The sequence below is a fragment of the Salmo salar genome, chromosome 01 (genome assembly GCF_965601325.2).
Source record: "Salmo salar chromosome 01, fSalSal1, whole genome shotgun sequence".
Lineage (NCBI taxonomy): Eukaryota > Metazoa > Chordata > Actinopteri > Salmoniformes > Salmonidae > Salmo > Salmo salar.
In genome coordinates, this window is record NC_138291.1 from 12968278 (window position 1) to 12995493 (window position 27216).

A 27216-nucleotide genomic window follows, 5' to 3' on the forward strand; every position below is an offset into this window, starting at 1 on the left:
CCTTCTCCTTCCCTCGTATGTTTGGGGCGCTGTCAGTGCACACAGATCTCAGATTTGACCAGTTAATATTATTATCTGCAAAAAAATGTAACAAGGGCTTTCAGAATATCCTCTCCTCGTGTTGGTCGCTGAAGGGGCAGTAACCATAAAAGTTCCTCTCTGAACGAATCGTTTTGAGGGAAGCGGACCCATACACATAATTGGGCAATGTCACTTACATCAGTGCTTTCATCAAGCGCAGTACTACGTCAGTAATCAGTTGCTTACCGATGTCCTCGCTGATGTCTTCTATGTGTCTTGTTATGGTCGAGTCTGAGAGTTACAGTCCCTTACATTTGCTTTAAAATAGCTTCCTTGTTTGTGAAATCAGCATGCAATATTTCGGCTGAGACCAAAACATATTATTTGACAATCCCCACGTCTGTGAAGGCCTTCTTGTTTCTTGTAAGTATCCAAGCAATCTCATATGTTGCCTCTGTCATTTTCTCAGCAACAGTGCTAGATCTGTCCATCCTTTGTTGTTGTCCTTTGAGCTGTCTTTTGAGTTGCGCTATTTTGTTATTTCTGAGGTTGCTTTGTGGCAGATATGTTTTGTCAAAGTGGGCATGGTGTGACTGGAAATGTCGCTCTAAATCTCCTTGCTTAAAACAAATGGCTGCCTTCTGGCAAATAAGACAAAGTAAGCTAGTCCCATTATGCAGTACAAACAAATATTTGTCTGTCCATTTCTCTGGGAACTTTCCGTGTTCTGTTTGAATCGACCATATCCTTCTTTTAGCTACGTTAGCTATGTTAGCTACCTGCATTTCCCCGCCCGCCATCTTCCTGATTTTCCAGGTTCTCTGGTGGTTGTTCGTTCATAGCTGTCACGTTGTTCTCCAGCTCTTCCCCTCATTTTCATTGTCAATAGATTTACGTTTCTTTTAAAAAAATAAATCAATCCATGTCTACCAGACTGCACAATTAGCTAGTAGCTAATGTAGCTAAGTGTCGGTTGCTGTAGCTGAGCACTATTTCGGAAAGCGTTCTATTTCGCCTTTCTGTTCAACAGCTGCGCTATACTGCCATCTATCTGCCATCCAGGGAACAACAGATATATTCAATGAAGTGATTCAGGCCTGCATTAAAGACATTGAGTTGATATTGTATCATTGTTATGTATTATGAATGGAAAATAGGAAAATCATTCGGGTGGCCGCGCAATGAGTACCACCGACTTAAGGTATTATATTTCAGTTTTTTATTCACCAAAGAGCGGTATGTTTCTTTTTTTTTTTTTTTGTAGTAGTAATAGGACTTAATTCTCTAATTCATTCAATTCAGCAGTGCATTTCTTTTTAAGACCTTTGGTATAGGAAATTATTTGACCCCTAGGAAAGGCCTTTAATGTATCCCAGATTGCAAACTATTGCGAGAGGACGGACAGTTTGTTTCACAGAAAAACGTAATTTGGTCTCTGATAAAGTTTCAAAAGAGTTTAGGCGCCATCTATAGGTCCCTTGAACGCTATCCAGCATGCACACAGAAAGTGTGAGGGAGAATTATCTGAGATAGTTCTGGATAAATACTCAGTTTCCACAACTCTATGGGTTACCTGTGCTGATAGGGGGGAAAAAAATCACTCCAGGTATGAGAGCTATGCAGGCAGGAGTAGAATGAGTAATCTCTATCTTGGGGGTGGAGCTATCTCCATGTGTCTTTTCACTTTAAGTAAAGTGGTTGTTCCACTGGATATCAGAAGGTGAATGCACCAATTTGTAAGTCGCTCTGGATAAGAGCGTCTGCTAAACGACGTAAATGTAAATGTAAAATGTTAAGTCTTTCATAAATGATAGAGTGCATTTGGCTGACTTAGTTAATGAGGATGCTTTAGCTGAGGATCTATCCAGAATCGGATCCAGACAAAAATTGAAGTCACCCCCAACTAAGAGTGTTCCCTGAAATTCCTCTACCTTGAGGAATATATCTTCAAGAAAGTATTTCGACCCCTTGACTTTTTCCACATTCTGTTACGTTACAGCCTTATTCTAAAATTGATAAAATTCTTGTTGTTTTGTCATCAATCTACACACAATACCCTATAATGACAAAGCAAAAACGTTTTTATTTTATTTTGCAAATGTATTAAAATATAAAAAACTGAAATATCACATTTACATAAGTATTCAGACTCTTTACTCAGTACTTTGTTGAAGCACCTTTGACAGCGATTATAGCCTTGAGTCTTCTTGGGTGTGATCAATGGAAAAAGGATGCACCTGGGCTCAATTTTGCAATAATTTCTAAAACCTATTTTCGCTTTGTCATTACGGGATATTTTGTGTAGATTGATGAGGACATTTTTTATTTATTTCATCCATTTTATAATAAGGCTGTAATGTAACAAAATGTGGAAAAAGTGAAAGGGGTCTGAATACAGCCCATGGCTGGTATATTAGCCATATACCACAACCACTCGGGCCTTATTGCTTAAATAAACCAGCGTGGTTATTAATAGAAGGAGTCATCTTACTGCTGGGCCCACGTGACGTGTTGAACACTGCACAATTGAGACTTTCTGACTGCAGGTGCAAATACAGACAACAGATGTAGAAAGACATGCTGAGACGTCTGTCTGGACCGTTGTCCTCACAACTATATCCAACATTAACCTTGACATATTGTGACATCCTGTGTCCATTGGAAATGTTTGATTGTGTGTTTCACATATGACACAGACACAGATCACATGCAGTATCATGGAGATCATTGACACCATCATCATACTGTGAGTACAAGAGCCTGCTGAAGGTTTAGGCTGAGTGTAAAGGTATACAATATTAGAGGGATACCATATAATATGCATCTAATGATGAACATGATGAATTGCATACAGTATTGTACAGTACAGGGGTAATTCAACTTATTCACCTCCAATGTATACTATAGCATCCACATACTGTACCGTCTCAACAGATTGCTGTAGTAGTGAATGCTTTGTGGTAACCTACCTTCCATGCGATTTGGTTTCCCTTGGTGTTATGCTCCAGAGCGATGGGGAAGTCTCCTCGCTCGTAGAACTTGCAAAACGCAGTGGGCTTGGCCGGCCTCTCCCGGAAGACCCCCACTGCCGGCGGTCTCAACCTAGAGAGAGAGAGAGTCCCTATCTGTCCCTATGTTCAGTCCTTTGTCCCTAACCATCTGTGGGGCTCGACGACATGACTGGCAGATGTATAACTGTCATTAATCCTCAGATTACCACCCATTGAGCAACACCATCTCAGTGCTGGACTATAGTGTGATGGGACTAGAGCATTTCATGACTACAGTGGCAGACAGTGACAAGACCGTGTTTCCAGTGAGATACTACTGTAAGGCAGTGCATCAAACGTGGCTAAAGACCTGGGAGAGACTTTCTTATTCTTAGAGGTAGACATGATGAGTGGCTAACTAGTGCTTGGCCCTGAAGTAAGTTACAACTTAGTTTAGACTATTAAAAGGCACACTACGGTGTCCCGGTGGATCCACAGCATTTAATGCACCATGGGATTGCAGAGGCATAAAAGGAATCTGATAGGTGGCGTTTATTGACTTTTAAGCGAGGGAATGCTTAAATGAATAACATTATGCTAAGTTAATAGGCACCATTTGGCATACCTGCAGGAGGGTGTAACCAAACAAAACAACTATGACTGAACATGCATTGAAAAGCACAAGAAAAATAATAATCTGCATGAAGGCTATTTTGCCGAGTGCTTTTTTTCCTTATCCATCTGAAACTAAATAATATTCTGGGCCAAATGTTGCATGAATGAGTGTCCTTGCAATGTTTTAATGCTCATTCTTCCAAATATAATAAACTATAGGCCTATACTGTACCTCATTTGACACTGTACTGTGGTATAGATAGGCCTAAATCATTAAAACATTGTTTTGCTCTGTATGTGACTAAAAACATCTGAGTCCGAGATGCATTCACCACAGAACGGTTTGAAGCTTTTCGAAATTACAAAGCAAATGCAAAACCTTCAGTGTTCCTCCCTCCACAGAAGTTCACTCAGTCACGGACAAAAAAAAGAAGCCTTACAGATAAGTGATGCTCCTGCAGCCTGGAGCAACACAAGCCTTCAAACCCAGGTAGCACTGTTCTGCCGGCAGCTAAGAATAGTCCTGGAGAAAATGAACTCCAGACTGCAAGGACTGGGCCGGGTGGCATTTATGGTCACAAGTGATGACACCGCAGTCGATTCCGCCTCACGCGGCGCACCGTACCCTTCAGCGAACTCCCCTCTCCTTTCAACTGTAATCAGCAACCAACCCCTATTCCCCCTACTTCCAGACCCCAAATAATCATTTTTTTCCCAGTCCTCAACAAAAACACAACAGCACTGACTCCGAGACCCTTACTCCCTTCTCCCCCACGTTCCTCTGCTGCACTCTATCTCGGGGGCTTTGACTGGAATAGGAATCGCGGCGCTTCGAAGGATTATGACCTGCCGACTTCCGTGATCCGGGAGCCTGCTCCCAACTGGGATTCATGGCGATCCTGTCTAACCGCCCCATCATGAGAGATCATAAGCCATACTCTAGGAAGTGTGAGTACTGGTGACACACTCTTTTCACGCCATTTCCCCGGTGGGCGGTGCTATACGTCAAGGACTGTCCAATGCGCGTTCATGTTCAACTGAGAACCCTCTGCCTGGGACCTCATTCATAAATTAAGCTATGGTGGGTTTATACTTTACAGTTTACAATTGCAGTTTCATATTTGTACATAATTTTGATTTGTTTGAACTAACGATAGCTAGCTACCAAGTGGCTGGATCAGTTTTCCCATAAGTGAACAATGTGTAACGTCAATGTGTAAAGTGTTACTTGCTAGCCAACCAACAACGCCAATGCCGCTATCAAGCCAATCTACTAAGCTTACCTGAATAAAATACATGACACTAATCATGACTAAATTTAATTTAATTTCACTGCGATTGGTTAGTAAAAATGAAATACCTGGGATGATGAATCAATTGTGTTGCTGGTTTAATTTGTTAATCTGATGGATTTTGGATGTCCTTGGTCTGATTTGTTGGAGGGCCCACAAGGCCAACTTTACCATATTATACTGGAGGCAGACTTACACACCCAGTATCATTACTTTGCGCGAATGATATTGCTCAACTTCTAACAATGTGAAATTCGAATACAGAATCATTTGTTTAGCTTCTTTCTATTCTGTGGCTGCATGAAATAGCAAACAATTTCAATTCAGCGGTTACGTTAGTTTACTTCATCTTTGTGGCTCCCTGATGAAACAGTAACATCTATTACTGTAGTTAGGCTTAGATGTGAAAAGAGTATGTCCCAGCAGCACTGTGGCTCAGTGCTAATTTCCTGTCCAGGATGGGAGGTGGGAGGTGACTGAAATGTGCTGGGAACACCTGCTAATTCAGTTTTAAGCAGTGTTTTTTTTTCCTTTAGATCTTCTTTAATAGTATGTATCTTGAATGTCTCCCTCATCTTCTTCTTCTCACTCCCCTCTCCCTGTGCATATCACTCCAACCACTCTGGTGTGAGAGGCCAAATAGGTGGTTGAAATGCTAATAACTCCATGCTGGGCATTGCAGTGCTCTGCAATATCAATCTGACCTCCTCCCCTGCTGAAAAATCTAAGTGAAATAGCACACACACACACACACACACACACACACACACACACACACATACTGCACACACACATACTGCACACACACATACTGCGCGCACACACACACTGTACACACACACTGTACACACACACTGTACACACACACTGTACACACACACATACACACACATGCATACTGTACACACACACACACACACACGCACTGCACACACACACACACACACTGTACACACACACATACACACACACACATAATGTACACACACACACGCATACTGTACACACGCACACACACACACATACTGCACACACACACACATAATGTACACACACACACACACATACTGCGCGCACACACACACTGTACACACACTGTACACACACACATACACACACGCATACTGTACACACACACACACACACACACGCACACACACATACTGCACACACACATACTGCACACACACACACACTGTACACACACACATACACACATAATGTACACACACACACACGCATACTGTACACACGCACACACACACACATACTGCACACACACACACATAATGTACACACACACATACTGTACACACACACACACACACACACACACATACTGCGCGCACACACACACTGTACACACACACATACACACACGCATACTGTACACACACACACACACACACACACACACACACTACTGTACACACACACACACACACACTGCACACACACATACTGCACACACACACACACACACACACACACAGTACACACACTGTACACACACACATACACACACATAATGTACACACACACACACGCATACTGCACACACACACACACACACACACACACACACACACACACACACACACACACACACACACACACACACACACACATACTGTACACACACACACACACACACACACACATACATACTCTACACACACACACACACACATACTGTACACACACACACACACACACATACTGTACACACACACGCACACAAGTGACTGGGAAGATTTTAATTTATCGGGACAATTGAATATGCAAAACATGGTTTGCATATTTAAAGAACTGGTTTAGATTAATACACAGGCATAAAATAATAACAATGATATACAATATTAATAATAATAATAATAATAAAACAAATGATTTAAAATATGAAATTAATAAATAAAAGTTCCAGAATTGCATTGTACCAGAATTGCGACTTGCACAGTAGCCTGCATTTGGCAGCGTCAACATTCTTCTCATCTTTTGTCCGCTACAGTATTAAACCTTGTCCATACGGAGGACATTCCCATGTAGAAGTTTCACTATAGACATACTCTCTAACTTTAGTTTTTACTTCAATGAAATAGGTTTCCATATTCACAATCAACAGTAGCCTAGTTCAAGGCTCCTCCCTCTCTCTCAACAGCAGGCTCATGCTGGCAAGGAGTGAGAGAATGGTGCTGAAGAGTGAGAGAATGGTGCTGAAGAGTGAGAGAATGGTGCTGAAGAGTGAGAGAATGGTGCTGAAGTGTGAGAGAATGGTGCTGAAGACTGAGAGAATGGTGCTGAAGACTGAGAGAATGGTGCTGAAGAGTGAGAGAAGAGTGAAATCAGGGTGTACAATATGCAGGCGCTGACAATTTGGCCGGCTACAATTGTATTTATCGGCTTTTATTTTATCGTGCCAAAAGCCAGCAATTACCGGCTAACGGAAACCCATACAGACACGCACACATGAACAAACACAGGCATACACACAATATCCTGCCCTCAGTGGTGGTCATAAACTGAGCCTTTGAGGCAGAGTATTTAACTCGAGGTAGCTTGGTGGTAACATTATTAAACAGGAAGTGTCAGGTTCTCTGCCACTGGTGCACACATCAGGGAGTAATAACAAGGCCCTGGCTGTCATATTGGCTCTTGGCTGTCATTTCTCTCCAGCCCCTTACTTATCATTTTGGATGCTATCCTTTTTTTCTCTAATGCCTGTGTCCACTCCTTTCTTTTCCTGTGAACAGAAACCTGCAACCCCCACTAAGCTTCCCCCTTGGAAGTCACGTGGTTGAGTCCCTTGCGTAGGTGATTGGCCCAGCCAGCAGAGGACGAAACCTGTGCTACTGTCATTTATAAGCTGTCATCCGGTGGAACAAAGATGCTCTAACCTTATTAGTATGGTTCATCCAGGTGTAGCTGACACAGGGGCAGAAGAATAGGGAAAGGTAGATAGAGGGGGAGAGACAGAGATGGGAGAGAGAGAGAGAGAGAGACAGACAGGAGGATGGAGAGAGAGAGAGAGAGAGAGAGAGAGAGAGAGAGATGGAGGAGAGAGAGAGATGGAGGGGAGGAGAGAGAGAGAGAGAGAGAGAGAGGGAGAGAGAGAGATGGGGAGAGAGAGAGATGGGGAGAGAGAGAGATGGGGGAGAGAGAGAGAGACAGGAACTGTGACTCCTCAATTCTGAGGGTAAGTTCACTGTGGTGACGGTGACGCAGCGTGTAGGTGATCCATCAACTTGCATGGCGTCCCCAAAACACCTCTGTAACCAACTGTAACCCACAGTCTAATTTTTGTATTTATAACTCTCCTGCTTCGTTCATTTCCCTTCTCTTTCTCATTTTAGGGGTTATTTTGCATCATCTGCTTACTGAGGCGGCGAGGGGAGCTGCTGGACAAGGAAGGCACCGCTCACTTTCCTTCTTGCTTTCCCTCTTTCCCTCTTTCCCTCGCTCTGTACTTCTTTCCTTTTTCAGTTGAGGGGTTATTAAAATCTATCGCGATGCAAAGAGCGGTCTTTTCCTTTCCCGGGCTCGACGAAGTAAGGAGGGTGTGTGAGTCACAGAGGCAGGAGGATGGAGAGAGACAGACAAAGCCTCTTCTGATAAGGTCAGGCTGCACATCACCGCCGCAGACAACACAATTAGCTCTCTTTATTTACGGGAAATCGCCCAGTCCAGAAATATGCACTTGCCAGGGGTGTGTCCTTTTGACGAAAGTTAAAAGAATCCACAATAAAAAATGAACCGAGGCGACAAAACCAGGTGCTCTTTTCTTTCACATCCTCTTATCCAAACAAGAACATGTCACGGGTTTGGCTTACTCATTTACTCTGTATGAAACCGCAGGGTGAAATAGTCGGGTGTCAATCTACTTTCAGATGAATAAAGCCTTGGATCCATTACTTAAGTATCTCTTTCTCATGGCCAAACATACAGCCTAGTCAGTTGGAGCACAATCAGTTGGTAAATCAATGTCATTGTGTGAAGAAAATTACTGGTAGTTGGCTCCTTTGTTAGTCAAGGTCAGAAGGCAGGAAGTGATGTTGGCTTGCTCCAGTCGACAGTGAAATTGAAGGCTAAAATGTAGGCTAGTAGACTCTGCGCTCCTGCATACAAGCCACAGAGGCACTTTGTTATTGTCATTGTGTCATATCAACGAGGGCGATCACTTTTGTGGGAGGTATTGTCTGTAATGAAAAATTACAAGTTATGCGCAAAGACAACAGCATCGACATTCACCTTTCAGAACAAAGACAAAGGGAGATATGCCTTTGACCATGCCTCAGGACTACCTGGTATGATGACTCCTTGCTGACCCAGTCCACCTGGCCGTGCTGCTGCTCCAGTTTCAACTGTTCTGCCTGCGGCTATGGAACCCTGACCTGTTCACCGGACGTGCTTGTTGCACCCTCGACAACTACTATGATTATTATTATTTGACCATGCTGGTCATTTATGAACATTTTAACATTTTAACATTTTGACCATGTTCTGTTATAATATCCACCCTGCACAGCCAGAAGAGGACTGGCCACCCCTCATAGCCTGGTTCCTCTCTAGGTTTCTTCCTAGGTTTTTGGCCTTTCTAGGGAGTTTTTCCTAGGGAGTTTTTCCTAGCCACCGTGCTTCTTTCACATGCTTTGCTTGCTGTTTGGGGTTTTAGGCTGGGTTTCTGTACAGCACTTTGAGAATATCAGCTGATGTACGAAGGGCTATATAAAAATAAATTTGATTTGATTTAGATAAAAGAAGAACGAAAAATAATTCAACGATGGGGAGAGAGGATGAAAACTAGGAAAAGTACCTTTTTGAAGCTTTTGAAAAGAGCTTTCTGCTCTTTTTCCTGTCATTTATTTGTATGTTTACCTCAGCGAGTGTAGTGTCCTTCAGAGCAGAATACAATGGAGCAAGTAAATACCCCTCACAGCCTGCTCCGTTTCCAGTGGTCAGCCCACTTATCTGCAGGGCTGCCTGGCCATTGCTTGCAGCTTCAGAGACCAGAGAGGCCCATTTAGTGATTCATATCACAAAACTACAGTTGTGATCGCTCAAAATTAATCAGAGGGAATAGCCTACTGTGTTACCCACTCTATACTTTTCAAGTGATTACAAAGGAGCTGCTTGTACTGGACGAACCAGGGAGGCAAAGACGTGTAAACAGACTGCATAGTTACACAACACACATTCAAAGTACAGTTGAAGTCTGAAGTTTACATACACTTAGGTTGGAGTCATTAAAACTCATTTATCAACCACTCCACACATTTCTTGTTAACAAACTATAGTTTTGGCAAGTCGGTTAGGACATCTACTTTGTGCATGACACAAGTCATTTTTTCTGTAAATCAATTGTTTACAGACAGATTATTTCCCTTATAATTCACTGTATCACAATTCCAGTGGGTCAGAAGTTTACATACACTAAGTTGACTGTGTCTTGAAACAGCTTGGAAAAATCCAGAAAATGATGGCATGGCTTTAGAAAATTCTGATAGGCTAATTGACATCACTTGAGTCAATTGGAGGTGTACCTGGGGATGTATTTCAAGGCATACCTTCAAACTCAGTGCCTCTTTGCGTGACATCATGGGAAAATCAAAAGAAATCAGCCAAGACCACAGCAGAAAGAAAATGTAGACCTCCACAAGTCTGGTTCATCCTTGGGAGCAATTTCCAGATGCCTGAAGGTACCACATTCATCTGTATAAACAATAGTACGCAAGTATACACACCATGGAACCACGCAGCCATCATACCGCTCAGGAAGGAGATGCTTTCTGTCTCTTAGAGATGAAAGTACTTTGGTGCGAAAAGTGCAAATCAATCCCAGAACAACAGCAAAGGACCTTGTGAAGATGCTGGAGGAAACAGGTACAAAAGTATCTATATCCACAGTAAAATGAGTCCTATATCGACATAACCTGAAAGGCCACTCAGCAAGGAAGAAGCCACTGCTCCAAAACTGCAGTAAAAAAGCCAGACTACGGTTTGCAACTGCACATGGGGACAAAGATTGTACTTTTTGGAGAAATGTCCTCTGGTCTGATGAAACAAAATAGAACTGTTTGGCCATAATGACCATTGTTATGTTTGGAGGAAAAAGGGGGATGCTTGCAAGCCGAAGAACACCATCCCAACCGTGAAGCTCGGGGGAGGCAGCATCATGTTCTGGGGCTGCTTTGCTGCAGGAGGGACTGGTGCACTTCACAAAATAGATGGCATCATGAGGGAGGAAAATTATGTGGATATATTGACATCAGTCAGGAAGTTAAATCTTGGTCGCAAATGGGTCTTCCAAATGGAGAATGACCCCAAGCTTTCTTCCAAAGTTGTGGCAAAATGGCTTAAGGACAACAAAGTCAAGGTATTGGAGCGGCCATCACAAAGCCCTGACCTCAAACCTGTAGAAAAGTTGTAGGCAGAACTGAAAAAGTGTGTGCGAGCAAGGAGGCCTACAAACCTGACTCAGTCACACCAGCTGGGCCAAAATTCACCCAACGTATTGTGGGAAGCTTGTGGAAGGCTACCCAAAGTGTTTGATCCAAGTTAAACAATTTAAAGGCAACTCTACCAAATACTAATTGAGTGTATGTAAACTTCTAACCCACTGGGAATGTGATGAAAGAAATAAAAGCTGAAATAAATCATTCTCTCTACTATTATTCTGACATTTCACATTCTTAAAATAAAGTGGTGATCCTAACTGACCTAAGACAGGGAATTGTTACTAGTAATTGTGAAAAACTGAGTTTAAATGTATTTGGCTGAGGTGTATGTAAACTTCCAACTTCAACTGTATATCCTCAAGACCAGTGGAGGTCGGTGCTATTTAAGATCAGGGATGACTTTTTTTGTGTGTGTTTTTTTTTCATTGATGAGCATGGCCTTATTTCTATTACAGCATGTTGGATGACTGTCATTCATATTCCATTCACCCAGCTCAATGTAACATCGATAGGTTTAGGATACTACATGATACTGTCACGTCCTGACCAGCATAAGGGTTATTTGTTATAGTAGTTTGGTCAGGACGTGGCAGAGGGTATTTGTTTTATGTGGTTCGGGGTGGTGATTTATTTAGTAGGGTGTTGGTTTAGTTAGTTCCGGGTTTTTGGGATTATGTTCTATGTTTGTATTTCTATGTGGTCTCTACTCTTTTGTATTTCTATGTCTAGTTTATTGGGGTTGGACTCTCAATTGGAGGCAGGTGTTTTCTATATATGGGTATGTGTTTGGTTTAGTGTTTGTGGGAGATGGTTCTTGGATTGCTGTGTTGCCTTCAAGACTGTTATTTTGTCGTTCATCGTTTTGTTATTTTTGTATACGTGTTTGTTTGGTCTTTTCCTTCTTTTCCCATCAATAAAGAAGATGAGTATACATGTCCCTGCTGCGTTTTGGTCCTCTCCTTACGACAACCGTGACAGATACTCATACTTTCCCTATACCCATCATGAGGTTTCAACAACCTAGCCTATGAATGAAAGTGTTCAATGTAGGGTCATAGGTCGAGAGAACATTTTTAGTAATCAAGATGACAGACAGTGACACATTCAATACCGCATTGCACACTCTTGCTTGAATCTAGCTGACCTCGGGTGTAATCATTAGCCCAAACAGTTGCAAACGAGAGTTTCTATTGGACAAATGCAGGTATGTTTATCCCTGTTTCATTCCGTTTGCTTCTATTTAAGAAACGCTTTTCAACAGAATAAGTGGAATGAATACACCCCTGATCTCCCGCACGGCAAGCGGTACCGGAGTGCCAAGTCTAGGAACAAAAGGCTTCTTAACAGCTTCTACCTCCAAGCCGTAAGACTGCTGAACAATTAATCACATGGCCACCACTGTTTACATTGAACCCCCCTTTGTTTTTACACTGCTGCTACTCGCTGTTTATTGTCTATGCGTAGTCACTTTACCCCTACCTACATGTACAAGTTACCTTGACTAACCTGTACCACTGTACATTGACTTGGTACCGGTACCCCCTGTATATACCCTCATTATTGTAATTTTATTGTGTTAATATATACAACAACAAAAAAAATACATTTGTTAACTATATTTCTTGAACTGCATTGTTGGTTAAGGGCTTGTAAGTAACCATTTCACGTTAAGGTCTACACCTGTTGTATTCGGCACATGTGACAAATAAAATTTGATTTGATTTATTTAAAACACAGTTCACTTTTATTAGCAGCCACATACAAACAGCATGATCACTTTTCTTGTTGTATAATTCCTTCTCATATCTACGCGCTCTCCTCCTCTCACCTTTTCCCTTCGCTTGTGGACTTTATTGCACAACACAACAGCTGTCTGTGACCAGGCGAAAAAACAACAACATTCCAAGCCAAACGTTCATACAATAACCGCTAACCACTACACACAGCCTACATCGTTGTCAATGTCACCATATTATCAAACGTCATAGTCAACATAGCTACTAGAACTAACGTATTAGTAAACCGCCTACAATCACACAGTACAGTGTACAGCAAGCAGTTTAGCAGTTACATCGGCGGGCCCCAGTGAGAATTTAAAAAATTAGAGTTCGTGTTGGATAGCCTTAGCCAGCTAGCTAACATAAACAGTATTCCTTTCTGTTTGAAGCAGGTGTTTGAGTAGGCAATATTAGCTAGCTGCTATAGCTAGCTCAGTAAGTGAAAGTAAAAAAAATACTACGAAATATAGCTAGCGCTCTCTCTCTCTCTCTTGCTCTTGCTTCTCCTTAATTGTTGAAGAAACGTATTTGTTCAAAACTGTTCAACAATTGTCTTTCTCTGTGAGTCAACAACTCAACAGATTTTATGCACTGCAGTACTAGCTAGCTGTAGTTCATTCTCTGATCCTTTGATTGGGTGGACAACATGTCAGTTCATGCTGCAAGAGCTCTGACAGGTTGGAGGATGTCCTCCAGAAGTCGTCATAATTACTGTGGAAGAGGGAGAGAAACTAGATTTTGCATTGAAGTTAATGTACCCATAGGAGGATGGGAACTTTCTGTCCTCTGCCTACACTATGGTGCTACCCCAGTGAGTGCTGCTGAGGCTACTGTAGACCTTCATATAAAACCAGAAATACCTTATTTACATAAGTATTCAGACCCTTTGCTATGAGATGGCAGGTAGCCTAGTGGTTAGAGTGTTGGACTAGTAACTGGAAGGTTGCAAGATCGAATCCCCATGCTTACAAGGTAAAAATCTGTCATTCTGCCCCCTCCTAGGCTTTCATTGAAAATAAGAATTTGTTCTTAACTGACTTGCCTAGTTAAATAAAGGTAAAATAAAAAAAGACTTGAAATTGAGCTCAGGTGTGTCCTGTTTCCATTGATCATCCTTGAGATGTTTCTACAACTTAATTGGAGTCCACCTGTGGTAAATTCAATTGATTGGACATGATTTGGAAAGGTACACACCTCTCTGTATAAGGTCCCACAGTTGACAGTGCATGTCAGAGCAAAAACCAAGCCATGAGTTCAAAGGAATTGTCCTTAGAGCTCTGAGACAGGATTGTGTTGAGGCACAGATCTGGGGAAGGGTAGCAACACTTTTCTGCAGCATTGAAAGTCCCCAAGAACACAGTGGCCTCCATCATTCTTAAATGGAAGAAGTTTGGAACCACCAAGACTCTTCCTAGAGCTGGCCACCAGGCCAAATTCAGCAATCAGGGGAGAAGGGCCTTGGTCAGGGAGGTGACAAAGATCCCAATGGTCATTCTGACAGAGCTCCTGTGTGGAGATGGGAGAATGTCCTTCTGGAATGATCATTTCTGCAGCACTCCACCAATTAGGCCATATGGTAGTGTCAGATGGAAGCCACTACTCAGTAAAATGCACTTGACAGCCCGCTTAGAGTTTGCCAAAAGGCACCTAAAGGATTCTCAGACCATGACAAACTAAATTCTCTCGTCTGATGAAACCAAGATTAAACTCTTTGGCCTGAATGCCAAGCATCACGTCTGGAGGAAACCTGGCACCATCCCTACGGTGAAGCATGGTGGTGGCAGCATCATGCTGTGGGGATGTTTTTCAGCGGCAGGGACTGGGAGACTAGTCAGGATCGAGGGAAAGATGAACGGAGCAAAGAGATCCTTGATAAAAACCTGTTCCAGAGAGCTCAGGACATCAGACTGGGGCAAAGGTTCACCTTCCAAAAGGACAACGACCCTAATCACATAGCCAAGACAACGCAGGAGTGGCTTTGGGACAAGTCCCTGAATGTCCTTGAGTGGCACAGCCAGAGCCCGGACTAGAACCCGATCAAACATCTCTGGAGAGACCTGAAAATAACTGAACAGCGATGCTCCCCATCCAACCTGAGCTTGAGATGATCTGCAGAGAAGAATGGTACAAACTCCCAAGCTTTTTTTTTGTGCCAAGCTTTTAGCATCATACCCAAGAAGACTCGAGGCTGTAATCGCTGCCAAAGGTGCTTCAACTAAGTACTGAATGAAGGGTCTGAATACTAATGTGATATTTCATTTTTAACACATTTGCAAAAAAATGTAAGTGTTTTTGCTTTGTCATTATAGGGTATTATGTATAGATTGATGAGAAAAAAGAGCTATTTAATCAATTTTAGAATAAGGCTGTAACGTAACAAAATGTGGAAAATACTGTATTTAGTATAGATTTATCTAAAAAGGATAACTTTTTTATTGTTTCACTATTATTATGAAATTCACTGAGGAGGATGAGCCTTCCCTTTCTCCTCTGAGGAGCCTCCACCGCAAAAACACATAGGCTACACACACTATGCAACCCAGGTGAGTGGGGAGTTCATTGATCAGTGACTCACTACTTCAGTGGCAGATTAAAAATAAACAACCTTGTGGCCCGGTTAAACGGGTCTGCGTGACTGTTAATGCACACAGTGGTGGTGGAACTCTGCGAGCAGGCTTCTTAGAGTGCTGGGCATGTACCAGAGCCACGCTTTAGTTTTACGGCCCTAATCAGTGACGACACCTGAAGGCATTAAAGCACCGGGCCAGGCCATCAATTTAATGACACACAAAAGGAAAATAAACATCTGCGGCCAGTGGAGAAGACTTACATCCAAAATATTTAATTTGCCAAGTTCTTTAGTTCCTCAATGAACTTTTCATAACTACCTGCTTTTATGGCAGTGATTTGTTTTTAGTGCATTACAATGTTTTCAAGCAGGACACTGCATTGCAGTAGCATGCATGGGGGTGTAAGAAAACAATTGCCTGGCTAAGAATGGCCTAGCTCAACAAATTGAAATACTATAGTTATCTGATTGAGGCATTATTCACAACAAAACAAACAACCAACGATTTCTGTCACATCAAAAGCTTCAGGACGATGTGGCCCTACTGTATGTAGAGCATGTCAAGTCAAAGACTAGGCCTGTTGTGTTTTATACAAGCTTAGAGAGATCTCTGAGGATAGCATATCCATCACACATCACCAAGCCACATGTCCACTCCAGGTTCCATCATATATTCCATCATCAGACGGCAGGCAGGCAGGCAGGCTTGGCAGGCAGGCAGGCAGGCAGGCAGGCAGGCAGGCAGGCAGGCAGGCAGGCGAATGAATGAATGAAACAAGCAAGCCAGCCAGCCAGCCAGCCCCCACTTCAGGCCTGGAAGGAGCAATCTATCCAGTGTTCTATGGATGTGATGTGGCAGGCTGACAGACAGAGGTTAGGGACTAGCCGAGTGTCTACAGGGGAGCGAGGCTGACATACTGAGGGTAGGGAGGGGGCCTCGATTTCACAGCTAGAGCCCCCCCCCCAATAAACAGAATGTACACAATAAACAGAATATACACACAATAAACAGAATGTACACAATAAACAGAATGTACACAATAAACAGAATATACACACAATAAACAGAATGTACACAATAAACAGAATACACAGAGTAAACAGAATACACACAATAAACAGAATAAACAGAATGTACACAATAAACAGAATAAACAGAATGTACACAATAAACCGAATAAACAGAATGTAAACAATAAACAGAATGTACACAATAAACAGATTCAATAGAATTTACACAATAAACAGATTCAATAGAATGTACACAATAAACAGAATGTACACAATAAACAGAATGTACACAATAAACAGAATAAACAGAATGTAAACAATAAACAGAATAAACAGAATGTACACAATAAACAGAATAAAGAGAATGTACACAATAAACAAAATGTACACAATAAACTGAATAAACAGAATGTACACAATAAACAGAATGTACACAATAAACAGAATAAACAGAATGTACACAATAAACAGAATCAACAGAATGTACACAATAAACAGAATGTACACAATAAACAGAATGTACACAGTGAAAAGAATAAACAGAATATACACAATAAACAGAATGTACTCAATAAACAGAATGTACACAAAAAACATAACAGAATAACCAGAATGTACACAATAAACAGAATCAACAGAATGTACACAATAAACATAATAAACAGAATGTACTCAATAAACAGAATGTACACAATAAACACAATAAACAGCTACACTTTCAAACAAAGTCAACAACGCAGCCACTGCTAGCTAGCCTACTTCACCAGCCAGCAGTACTGTATCGTTTTAGTCATTTTAGTCAATAAGATTTTTGCAACGTAAGCTTAACTTTCTGAACATTCGAGACGTGTAGTCCACTTGTCATTCCAATCTCCTTTGCATTATCGTAGCCTCTTCTGTAGCCTGTCAACTATGTGTCTGTCTATCCCTGTTCTCTCCCTTCTGCACAGGCCATATAAACGCTAGACACCGCGTGGCCGCTGCCACTCTAACCTGGTGGTCCCAGCGCGCACGACCCACGTGGAGTTCCAGGTCTCCGGCAGCCTCTGGAACTGCCGGTCTGCGGCCAACAAGGCAGAGTTCATCTCAGCCTATGCTACTCTCCAGTCCCTCGACTTCTTGGCGCTGACGGAAACATGGATTACCACAGATAACACTGCTACTCCTACTGCTCTCTCCTCGTCTGACCACGTGTTCTCGCATACCCCGAGAGCATCTGGCCAGCGGGGTGGTGGCACTGGAATCCTCATCTCTCCCAAGTGGACATTCTCTCTTTCTCCCCTGACCCATCTGTCTATCTCCTCCTTTGAATTCCATGCTGTCACAGTTACCAGCCCATTCAAGCTTAACATCCTTATCATTTATCGCCCTCCAGGTTCCCTTGGAGAGTTCATTAATGAGCTTGACGCCTTGATAAGTTCCTTTCCTGAGGATGGCTCACCTCTCACAGTTCTGGGTGACTTTAACCTGTTGGGTCTAGGGGGCAGCATTTGCACGTCTGGATAAAAAAAATGTACCCGATTTAATCTGGTTACTAATCCTACCCAGTAACTAGAATATGCATATACTTATTATATATGGATAGAAAACACTCTAAAGTTTCCAAAACTGTTTGAATGGTGTCTGTGAGTATAACAGAACTCATTTGGCAGGCAAAACCCTGAGACATTTTCTGACAGGAAGTGGATACCTGATGTGTTGTATTGACTTTAAACCTATCCCATTGAAAAACACAGGGGTTTAGGAATATTTTGGCACTTCCTATTGCTTCCACTAGATGTCACCAGCCTTTACAAAGTGTTTTGAGTCTTCTGGAGGGAGATCTGACCGAACAAGAGCCATGGAACGGTGATGTCCCATTAGACACCTGGCGCGCTACTTCATGTTGGGTACCCTCGTTCCAATACGTTATAAAAGACTATGCATTCGTCCACCTTGAATATTATTCATGTTCTGGTTAAAAAAGGCCCTAATGATTTATGCTATACAACGTTTGACATGTTTGAACGAACGGAAATATATTTTTTCCCCTCGTTCATGACGAGAAGTCCGGCTGGCTTACATCATGTGCTAACGAGACGGAGATTTTTGGACATAAATGATGAGCTTTTTTGAACAAAACTACATTCGTTATGGACCTGTGATACCTGGAAGTGACATCTGATGAAGAGAATCAAAGGTAATGGATTATTTACATAGTATTTTCGATTTTAGATCTCCCCAACATGACGTCTAGTCTGTATCGCAACGCGTATTTTTCTGGGCACAGTGCTCAGATTATTGCAAAGTGTGATTTCCCAGTAAGGTTATTTTTAAATCTGGCAAGTTGATTGCGTTCAAAAGATGTAAATCTATAATTCTTTAAATGACAATATAATATTTTACCAATGTTTTCTAATTTTAATTATTTAATTTGTGACGCTGACTTGACTGCCGGTTATTGGAGGGAAACGATTTCCTCAACATCAATGCCATAGTAAAACGCTGTTTTTGTATATAAATATGAACTTGATAGAACTAAAAATGCATGCATTGTCTAACATAATGTCCTAGGAGTGTCATCTGATGGAAATTGTAAAAGGTTAGTGTATCATTTTAGCTGGTTTTATGGTTTTGGTGACCCTGTCTTTGACTTGACAAAACATTACACACAACTCTTGTAAATGTACTGTCCTAACATACTCTAAATTTATGCTTTCGCCGTAAAACCTTTTTGAAATCGTAAAACGTGGTTAGATTAAGGAGATGTTTATCTTTCAAATGGTGTAACATAGTTGTATTTTTGAAAAATTTGAATTTTGACATTTATTTGGATTCAAATTTGCCGCTCTTGAAATGCACCTGCTGTTGATGGAGTGCACCACGGGTGGCACGCTAGCGTCCCACCTAGCCCCAAGAGGTTAACCTCCCCACGTCTACCTTTGACTCATTCTTCTCTGCCTCCTTCTTTCCACTCCTCTCCTCTTTTGACCTCACCCTCTCACCTTCCCCCCCTACTCACAAGGCAGGCAATACGCTTGACCTCATCTTTACTAGATGCTGTTCTTCCACTAATCTCATTGCAACTCCCCTCCAAGTCTCCGACCACTACCTTGTATCCTTTTCCCTCTCGCTGTCCTCCAACACTGCTCACTCTGCCCCTACTCGGATGGTATTGCGCCGTCGCAACCTTCGCTCTCTCTCTCCCGCTACTCTCTCCTCTTCCATCCTATCATCTCTTCCCTCTGCTCAAACCTTCTCCAACATATCTCCTGATTCTGCCTCCTCAACCCTCCTCTCCTCCCTTTCTGCATCCTTTGACTCTCTATGGCCCCTATCCTCCAGGCCGGCTCGGTCCTCCCCTCCTGCTCCGTGGCTCGACGACTCATTGCGAGCTCACAGAACAGGGCTCCGGGCAGCCGAGCGGAAATGGAGGAAAACTTGCCTCCCTGCGGACCTGGCATCCTTTCACTCCCTCCTCTCTACATTTTCCTCTTCTGTTTCTACTGCTAAAGCCACTTTCTACCACTCTAAATTCCAAGCATCTGCCTCTAACCCTAGGAAGCTCTTTGCCACCTTCTCCTCCCTCCTGAATCCTCCCCCCCCTCCTCCCTCTCTGCGGATGACTTCGTCAACCATTTTGAAAAGAAGGTTGACGACATCCGCTCCTCGTTTGTTAACTTCTTGGGGCTATGTGGGACGCTAGCGTGCCACCCGTGGTGCACCCTATCAACAGCAGGTGCATTTCAAGAGCGGCAAATTTGAAACCAAATAAATGTCAAAATTCAAATTTTTCAAACATACAACTATCTTACACCCTTTGAAAGATAAACATCTCCTTAATCTAACCACGTTGTCCGATTTCAAAAAGGTTTTACGGCGAAAGCATAAAGTTAGATTATGTTAGTAGAGTACATTGACAATAGCTGTGTGTAATGTTTTGTCAATTCAAAGACAGGCGTCACCAAAACCATAAAACCAGCTAAAATTATGCACTAACCTTTTACAATCTCCATCAGATGACACTCCTAGGACATTATGTTAGACAATGCATGCATTTTTAGTTCTATCAAGTTCATATTTATATCCAAAAACAGCGTTTTACTATGGCATTGATGTTGAGGAAATCGTTTCCCTCCAATAACCGGCAGTCAAGTCAGCACCACAAATTAAATAATTAAAATTAGAAAACATTGGTAAAATATTATATTGTCATTTAAAGAATTATAGATTTACATCTCTTGAACGCAATCAACTTGCCAGATTTAAAAATAACCTTACTGGGAAATCACACTTTGCAATAATCTGAGCACTGCGCCCAGAAAAATATGCTTTGCTATACAGACAAACGGCCATGTTGGAGAGATCTAAAATCGAAAATACTATGTAAATAATCCATTACCTTTGATTCTCTTCATCAGATGTCATTTCCAGGAATCCCAGGTCCATAACGAATGTAGTTTTGTTCAAAAAAGCTCATCATTTATATCCAAAAAGCTCCGTGTTGTTAGCACATGATCTAAGCCAGCCGGACTTCTCGTCATGAACGAGGGGAAAAAATATATTTACGTTCGTTCAAACATGTCAAACATTGTATAGCATAAATTATTACTGCCTTTTTTAACCAGAACATGAATAATATTGAAGGTGGACGAATGCATTCTCTTTTATAACGTATTGGAACGAGGGTACCCAACATGAACTCGCGCGCCAGAGTCTAATCGGCCATCACCGTTCCATGGCTCTTGTTCGGTCAGATCTCACAGTAAAAGACTCAAAACACTTTGTAAAGGCTGGTGACATCTAGTGGAAGCAATAGGAAGTGCCAAAACATTAATCAACCCCTGTGTGTTTCAATGGCATAGGCTTAAAGGTAATTCAACACATCAGGTATCCACTTCCTGTCAGAAAATGTCTCAGGGTTTTGCCTGCCAAATGAGTTCTGTTATACTCACAGACACCATTCAAACAGTTTTAGAAACTTTAGGGTGTTTTCTATCCATATATAATAAGTATATGCATATTCTAGTTACTGGGTAGGATTAGTAACCAGATTAAATCGGGTACGTTTTTTTATCCAGCCGTGAAAATACTGCCCCCTAGCCCCAACAGGTTAAGTCAAACGACACCGCTGGTCCACTTTCTACCACTGGTCCTGCTCACATTGCCCTACCCTATGCTTTGACCTCTTTCTCCCCTCTCTCTCCAGATGAAATCTTGCGACTTGTAACGGCTGGCCGCCCAACAACCTGCCCGCTTGACCCTATCCCCTCCTCTCTCCTCCAGACCATTTCCGGAGACCTTCTCCCTTATCTCACCTCGTTCATCAACTCATCCTTGACCACTGGATACGTCCCTTCAGTCCTCAAGAGAGCGAGAGTTGCACCCCTTCTCAAAAAACCTACATTCGATCCCCCCGATGTCAACAACTACAGACCAGTTTCCCTTCTTTCTTTTCTCTCCAAAACTCTTGAGCGTGCCGTCCTTGGCCAGCTCTCTTGCTATCTCTCTCAGAATGACCTTCTTGATCCAAATCAGTCAGATTTCAAGACTGGTCATTCAACTGAGACTGCTCTTCTCTGTGTCACGGAGGCTCTCCGCACTGCTAAAGCTAACTCTCTCTCCTCTGCTCTCATCCTTTTAGACCTATCTGCTGCCTTTGATACTGTGAACCACCAGATCCTCCTCTCCACCCTCTCTGAGTTGGGCATCTCCGGCGCGGCCCACGCTTGGATTGCGTCCTACCTGACAGGTCGCTCCTACCAGGTGGCGTGGCGAGAATCTGTCTCCACACCACGTGCTCTCATCACTGGTGTCCCCCAGGGCTCTGTTCTAGGCCCTCTCCTATTCTCGCTATTCACCAAGTCACTTGGCTCTGTCATATCCTCACATGGTCTCTCCTATCGTTGCTATGCAGACGACACACAATTAATCTTCTCCTTTCCCCCTTCTGATAACCAGGTGGCGAATCGCATCTCTGCATGTCTGGCAGACATATCAGTGTTGATGACCGATCACCACCTCAAGCTGAACCTCGGCAAGACGGAGCTGCTTTTCCTCCCGGGGAAGGACTGCCCGTTCCATGATCTCACCATCACGGTTGACAACTCCATTGTGTCCTCCTCCCAGAGTGCTAAGAACCTTGGCGTGACCCTGGACAACACCATGTCGTTCTCCACTAACATCAAGGCGGTGACCCGATCCTGTAGGTTCATGCTCTACAACATTCGCAGAGTACGACCCTGCCTCACACAGGAAGCGGCGCAGGTCCTAATCCAGGCACTTGTCATCTCCCGTCTGGATTACTGCAACTCGCTGTTGGCTGGGCTCCCTGCCTGTGCCATTAAACCCCTACAACTCATCCAGAACGCTGCAGCCCGTCTGGTGTTCAACCTTCCCAAGTTCTCTCACGTCACCCCGCTCCTCCGCTCTCTCCACTGGCTTCCAGTTGAAGCTCACATCCGCTACAAGACCATGGTGCTTGCCTACGGAGCCGTGAGGGGAACGGCACCTCCGTACCTTCAGGCTCTGATCAGTCCCTTCACCCAAACGAGGGCACTGCGCTCATCCACCTCTGGCCTGCTGGCCCCCCTACCTCTGAGGAAGCACAGTTCCCGCTCAGCCCAGTCAAAACTGTTCGCTGCTCTGGCACCCCTATGGTGGAACAAGCTCCCTCACGACGCCAGGACAGCGGAGTCAATCACCACCTTCCGGAGACACCTGAAACCCTACCTCTTTAAGGAATACCTAGGATAAAGTAATCCTTCAGAATGTACACAATAAAAATAATAAACAGAATGTACACAATAAACAGAATGAATAGAACGTACACAATATTCAGAATGTACACAACAGAATAAACAGAATGTACACAATAAACAGAATGAACACAATAAACAAAATGTGCACAATAAACAGAATAAACAGAATGTACAGAATAAACAGAATGTACACAATAAACAGAATGTGCACAATAAACAGAATGTACACAATAAACAGAATGAACACAATAAACAAAATGTGCACAATAAACAGAATAAACAGAATGTACACAATAAACAGAATGTGCACAATAAACAGAATGTGCACAATAAAGAGAATGAACATAATAAACAGAACGTACACAATAAACAGAACATATACAATAAACAGAATGTACACAATAAACAGAATAAACAGAATGTACACAATAAACAGAATGTACACAATAAACAGAATAAACATTATGTACACAATAAACAGAATGTACACAATAAGCAGAATGTGCACAATAAACAGAATAAACATTATGTACACAATAAACAGAATGTACACAATAAACAGAATAAACATTATGTACACAATAAACAGAATGTACACAATAAGCAGAATAAACATTATGTACACAATAAACAGAATGTACACAATAAGCAGAATGTACACAATAAACAGAATAAACATTATGTACACAATAAACAGAATGTACACAATAAGCAGAATGTACACAATAAACAGAATAAACAGAACATACACAATAAATAGAATGTACATAATTGTCACGTCCTGACCAGTTAAGGGTTATTTGTTATTGTAGTTTGGTCAGGACGTGGCAGAGGGTATTTTGTTTATGTGGTTCGGGGTGGTGATTTTTGTAGTAGGGTGTTTGATTTATTATTTCTGGGTTTTGGTCTATGTTCTATGTTTTGTATCTCTATGTTCTTTCTGGTTTGTGGTATTTCTATGTGTAGGTTTATGGGGGGTTGGACTCTCAATTGGAGGCAGGTGCTTTCTCGTTGCCTCTGATTGAAAGTCCTATATATGGGTAATTGTTTGGTGTAGTGTTGTGGGAGATTGTTTCTTGTTTTGCATATGTGAGCTTGACAAGACTGTTTTTGTTGTTCGTGTGTTCTTCGTTTGTTATTTTGGTGTTCTCTTCATTTAAAATAAAATACAAGATGAGCATCCACATTCCTGCTGCGTTTTGGTCCTCCATTCCCGACGACAACCGTTACAACAATAAACAGAATGTACACAATAAACAGAATACACACAATAAACAGAATAAACAGAATGTACACAATAAACAGAATACACACAATAAACAGAATGTACACAATAAACAGAATACACACAATAAACAGAATGTACACAATAAACAGAATGTACACAATAAACAGAATGTACACAATAAACAGAATGTACACAATAAACAGAATAAACAGAATGTACACAATAAACACAATAAACAGAATGTACACAATAAACAGAATGTACACAATAAACAGAATGTACACAATAAACAGAATGTACACAATAAACACAATAAACAGAATAAACAGAATGTACACAAAAAACAGAATGTACGTAAACGTAAAATACGGACAGAATGTATAAACAATGAATTTACACAAATTGTGGCACACGATAATAGTCTTTGAGATGATCTGTAAAATGAAAACCGCTATGTAAAACATCTATTATTGGCCCAAGGGCCAGTTTAGCCAGTTGGACGTAAGCGGTTCGTAACTCTACGTCCGACGTAACATGTGCTCTATGCCGGACCTGTTGCACTACCTGGGCGTAAACCCTTCTAAGTGTTACGCCTGGTAAGGAGTCACTGGCTTTTGGTTGGAAATAGCTATAGGCTACTACGCGAGTGAAGAGCAACATAATCCACTAATTTACATAGCCTAACATGCTAACAAAATGTTCTGATCAGTCCTGCTAATAGATGAGCCAACTCGACTAATGGTGATGAACACTCACCTCAACATAACTAACATTCCCCAGCCTAATGTTAACCAAATATCCACATTGAGATTCAGTGAAAACTAAAATCTGTCATTGATTGACGCCTCAAAGCAGTGCGATGGTGCTATCCCAATCAAAACGGTCCTGAAATGATCAACTAGAGCGCACGCGGCTATTGCTTTACATTTATTATAACAGTTGGATGACTTAGGAAGTTTCAGTAAGGAATAATTTGATACATGCCTTCAATTGCATTAGCCTTTCAATGCAATATTTTCATAATTCAGTGATATTTATTCCCACAGTAAGTCTTTATGGATCCATCCAGTAGTGGTTAAGAACACGTGAATGCATAGTGGTTGGCTATGCAAAGTGACGGGCGAAGAGATATGAATTGCCACGAGGATGGTAATAGCTTAGTAACGGGCGCTGCCTAGCAACCGCCATTATGAAATATCAAATCTCATGAACGTGCATTGCTTATGCCAGACTTAGCTATGACTAGTCTTCTTTTTGGTTGGTGCAACAGGTGTAAACTCTGATCAATCAATCAAATGTATTTATAAAGCCCTTTTTACATCAGCCGATGTCACAAAGTGCTATACAGAAACCCAGCCTAAAACCCCAAACAGAAGCACGGTGTCTAGGAAAAACTCCCTAGAAAGGCAGGAACTTAGGAAGAAACCTAGAGAGGAACCAGGCTATGAGGGGTGGCCAGTCCTCTTCTGGCTGTGCCGGGTGGAGAAAATAACAGTACATTGCCAAGATGTTAAAACGTTCATAGATGACCAGCAGGGTCAAATAATAATAATCACAATGGTTGTAGAGAGTGCAACAGGGGGTACAATAGCTACGACCGACCTAGCATTCAACCTAAAGTCTAAGCCTTGGGAGGGGGTTCTACTAAGCAAACATGTGGAACTGTTTTAAGAGGGTCATACTATTTGATTTTATATTTTAGGACCCCTTTAGGTATAAATTATTATTATTTTTTTTTTTTTGATGAAACATTGAATTTGGCGTTACTGCTATTAGCCAATAGAAACACATTGAATAAGATATTCATACATGGAAAAACAGATAGTCCCAAAAAATATCAAAAGACCAACTTTTTTTTACACCCAACTGGTGCAACCGGCCCCAGAGGTTCATTCCAATGCCTGGAATTTATAATGGAATTCACATGGTTATTCCAGCTAGAGAATTCAATCATGAAGCAAGCTGTTCATCAAAGGATGAAGCTGGAGATTTGCTTACAGAGGAGCCACAGTATGTAGGCTACACAGATATACTGTGTTCGTAGGAGCGTGACCTTTACATAAATTAACTAGGATGATGATGATACCCCTTTCAGAGTTACCCTTTACATAGCAGTCTCTGTGGACTGCTTTAAACTAAACCCAACAGATTGGATATAAAATGTTGCTTAATGCCCATAAAGTTGTATGCTCAACAGATCTGCGAGAGGGCTTTCAACTGTAGCTGAAACAACCAGCAGTGAGATCCATGGAAATGAGGTCAGCCACTGAGGCTCCCCGCAGGGATAATGCCTTGAATGATAGTCCAGTCTCTGGATTAGCAAAAGTGAGCCTCTGAGCAAAAGAAGAAAACACTTTCCTCCCTTCAATGCCTTCGAAACAGGCAACTTCTCCTCAGCCCATATCTCAAAGGGAGCTGCGGGTCTTTCAGGGGTGCTGGTTTCAGGATGCTAGCTGCAGGAGGCAAACGCAGGATCAACAAACAAACCAGGATGCTAGCTGCAGGAGGCAACAAAGGATC

General features: G+C 42.1%; 1 protein-coding gene across 1 annotated transcript in view; it reads right to left on the reverse strand.

The window, feature by feature from the left end:
* LOC106561950 (parkin coregulated gene protein-like) overlaps positions 1 to 27216 on the reverse strand; it is a 284261-nt gene that overhangs the window by 237838 nt on the left and 19207 nt on the right. Inside the window, exon 4 of the mRNA XM_014126456.2 lies at positions 2991 to 3117. Coding sequence (XP_013981931.1) covers positions 2991 to 3117 — 127 coding nt within the window. The remainder of the gene's footprint in view (positions 1 to 2990; positions 3118 to 27216) is intronic.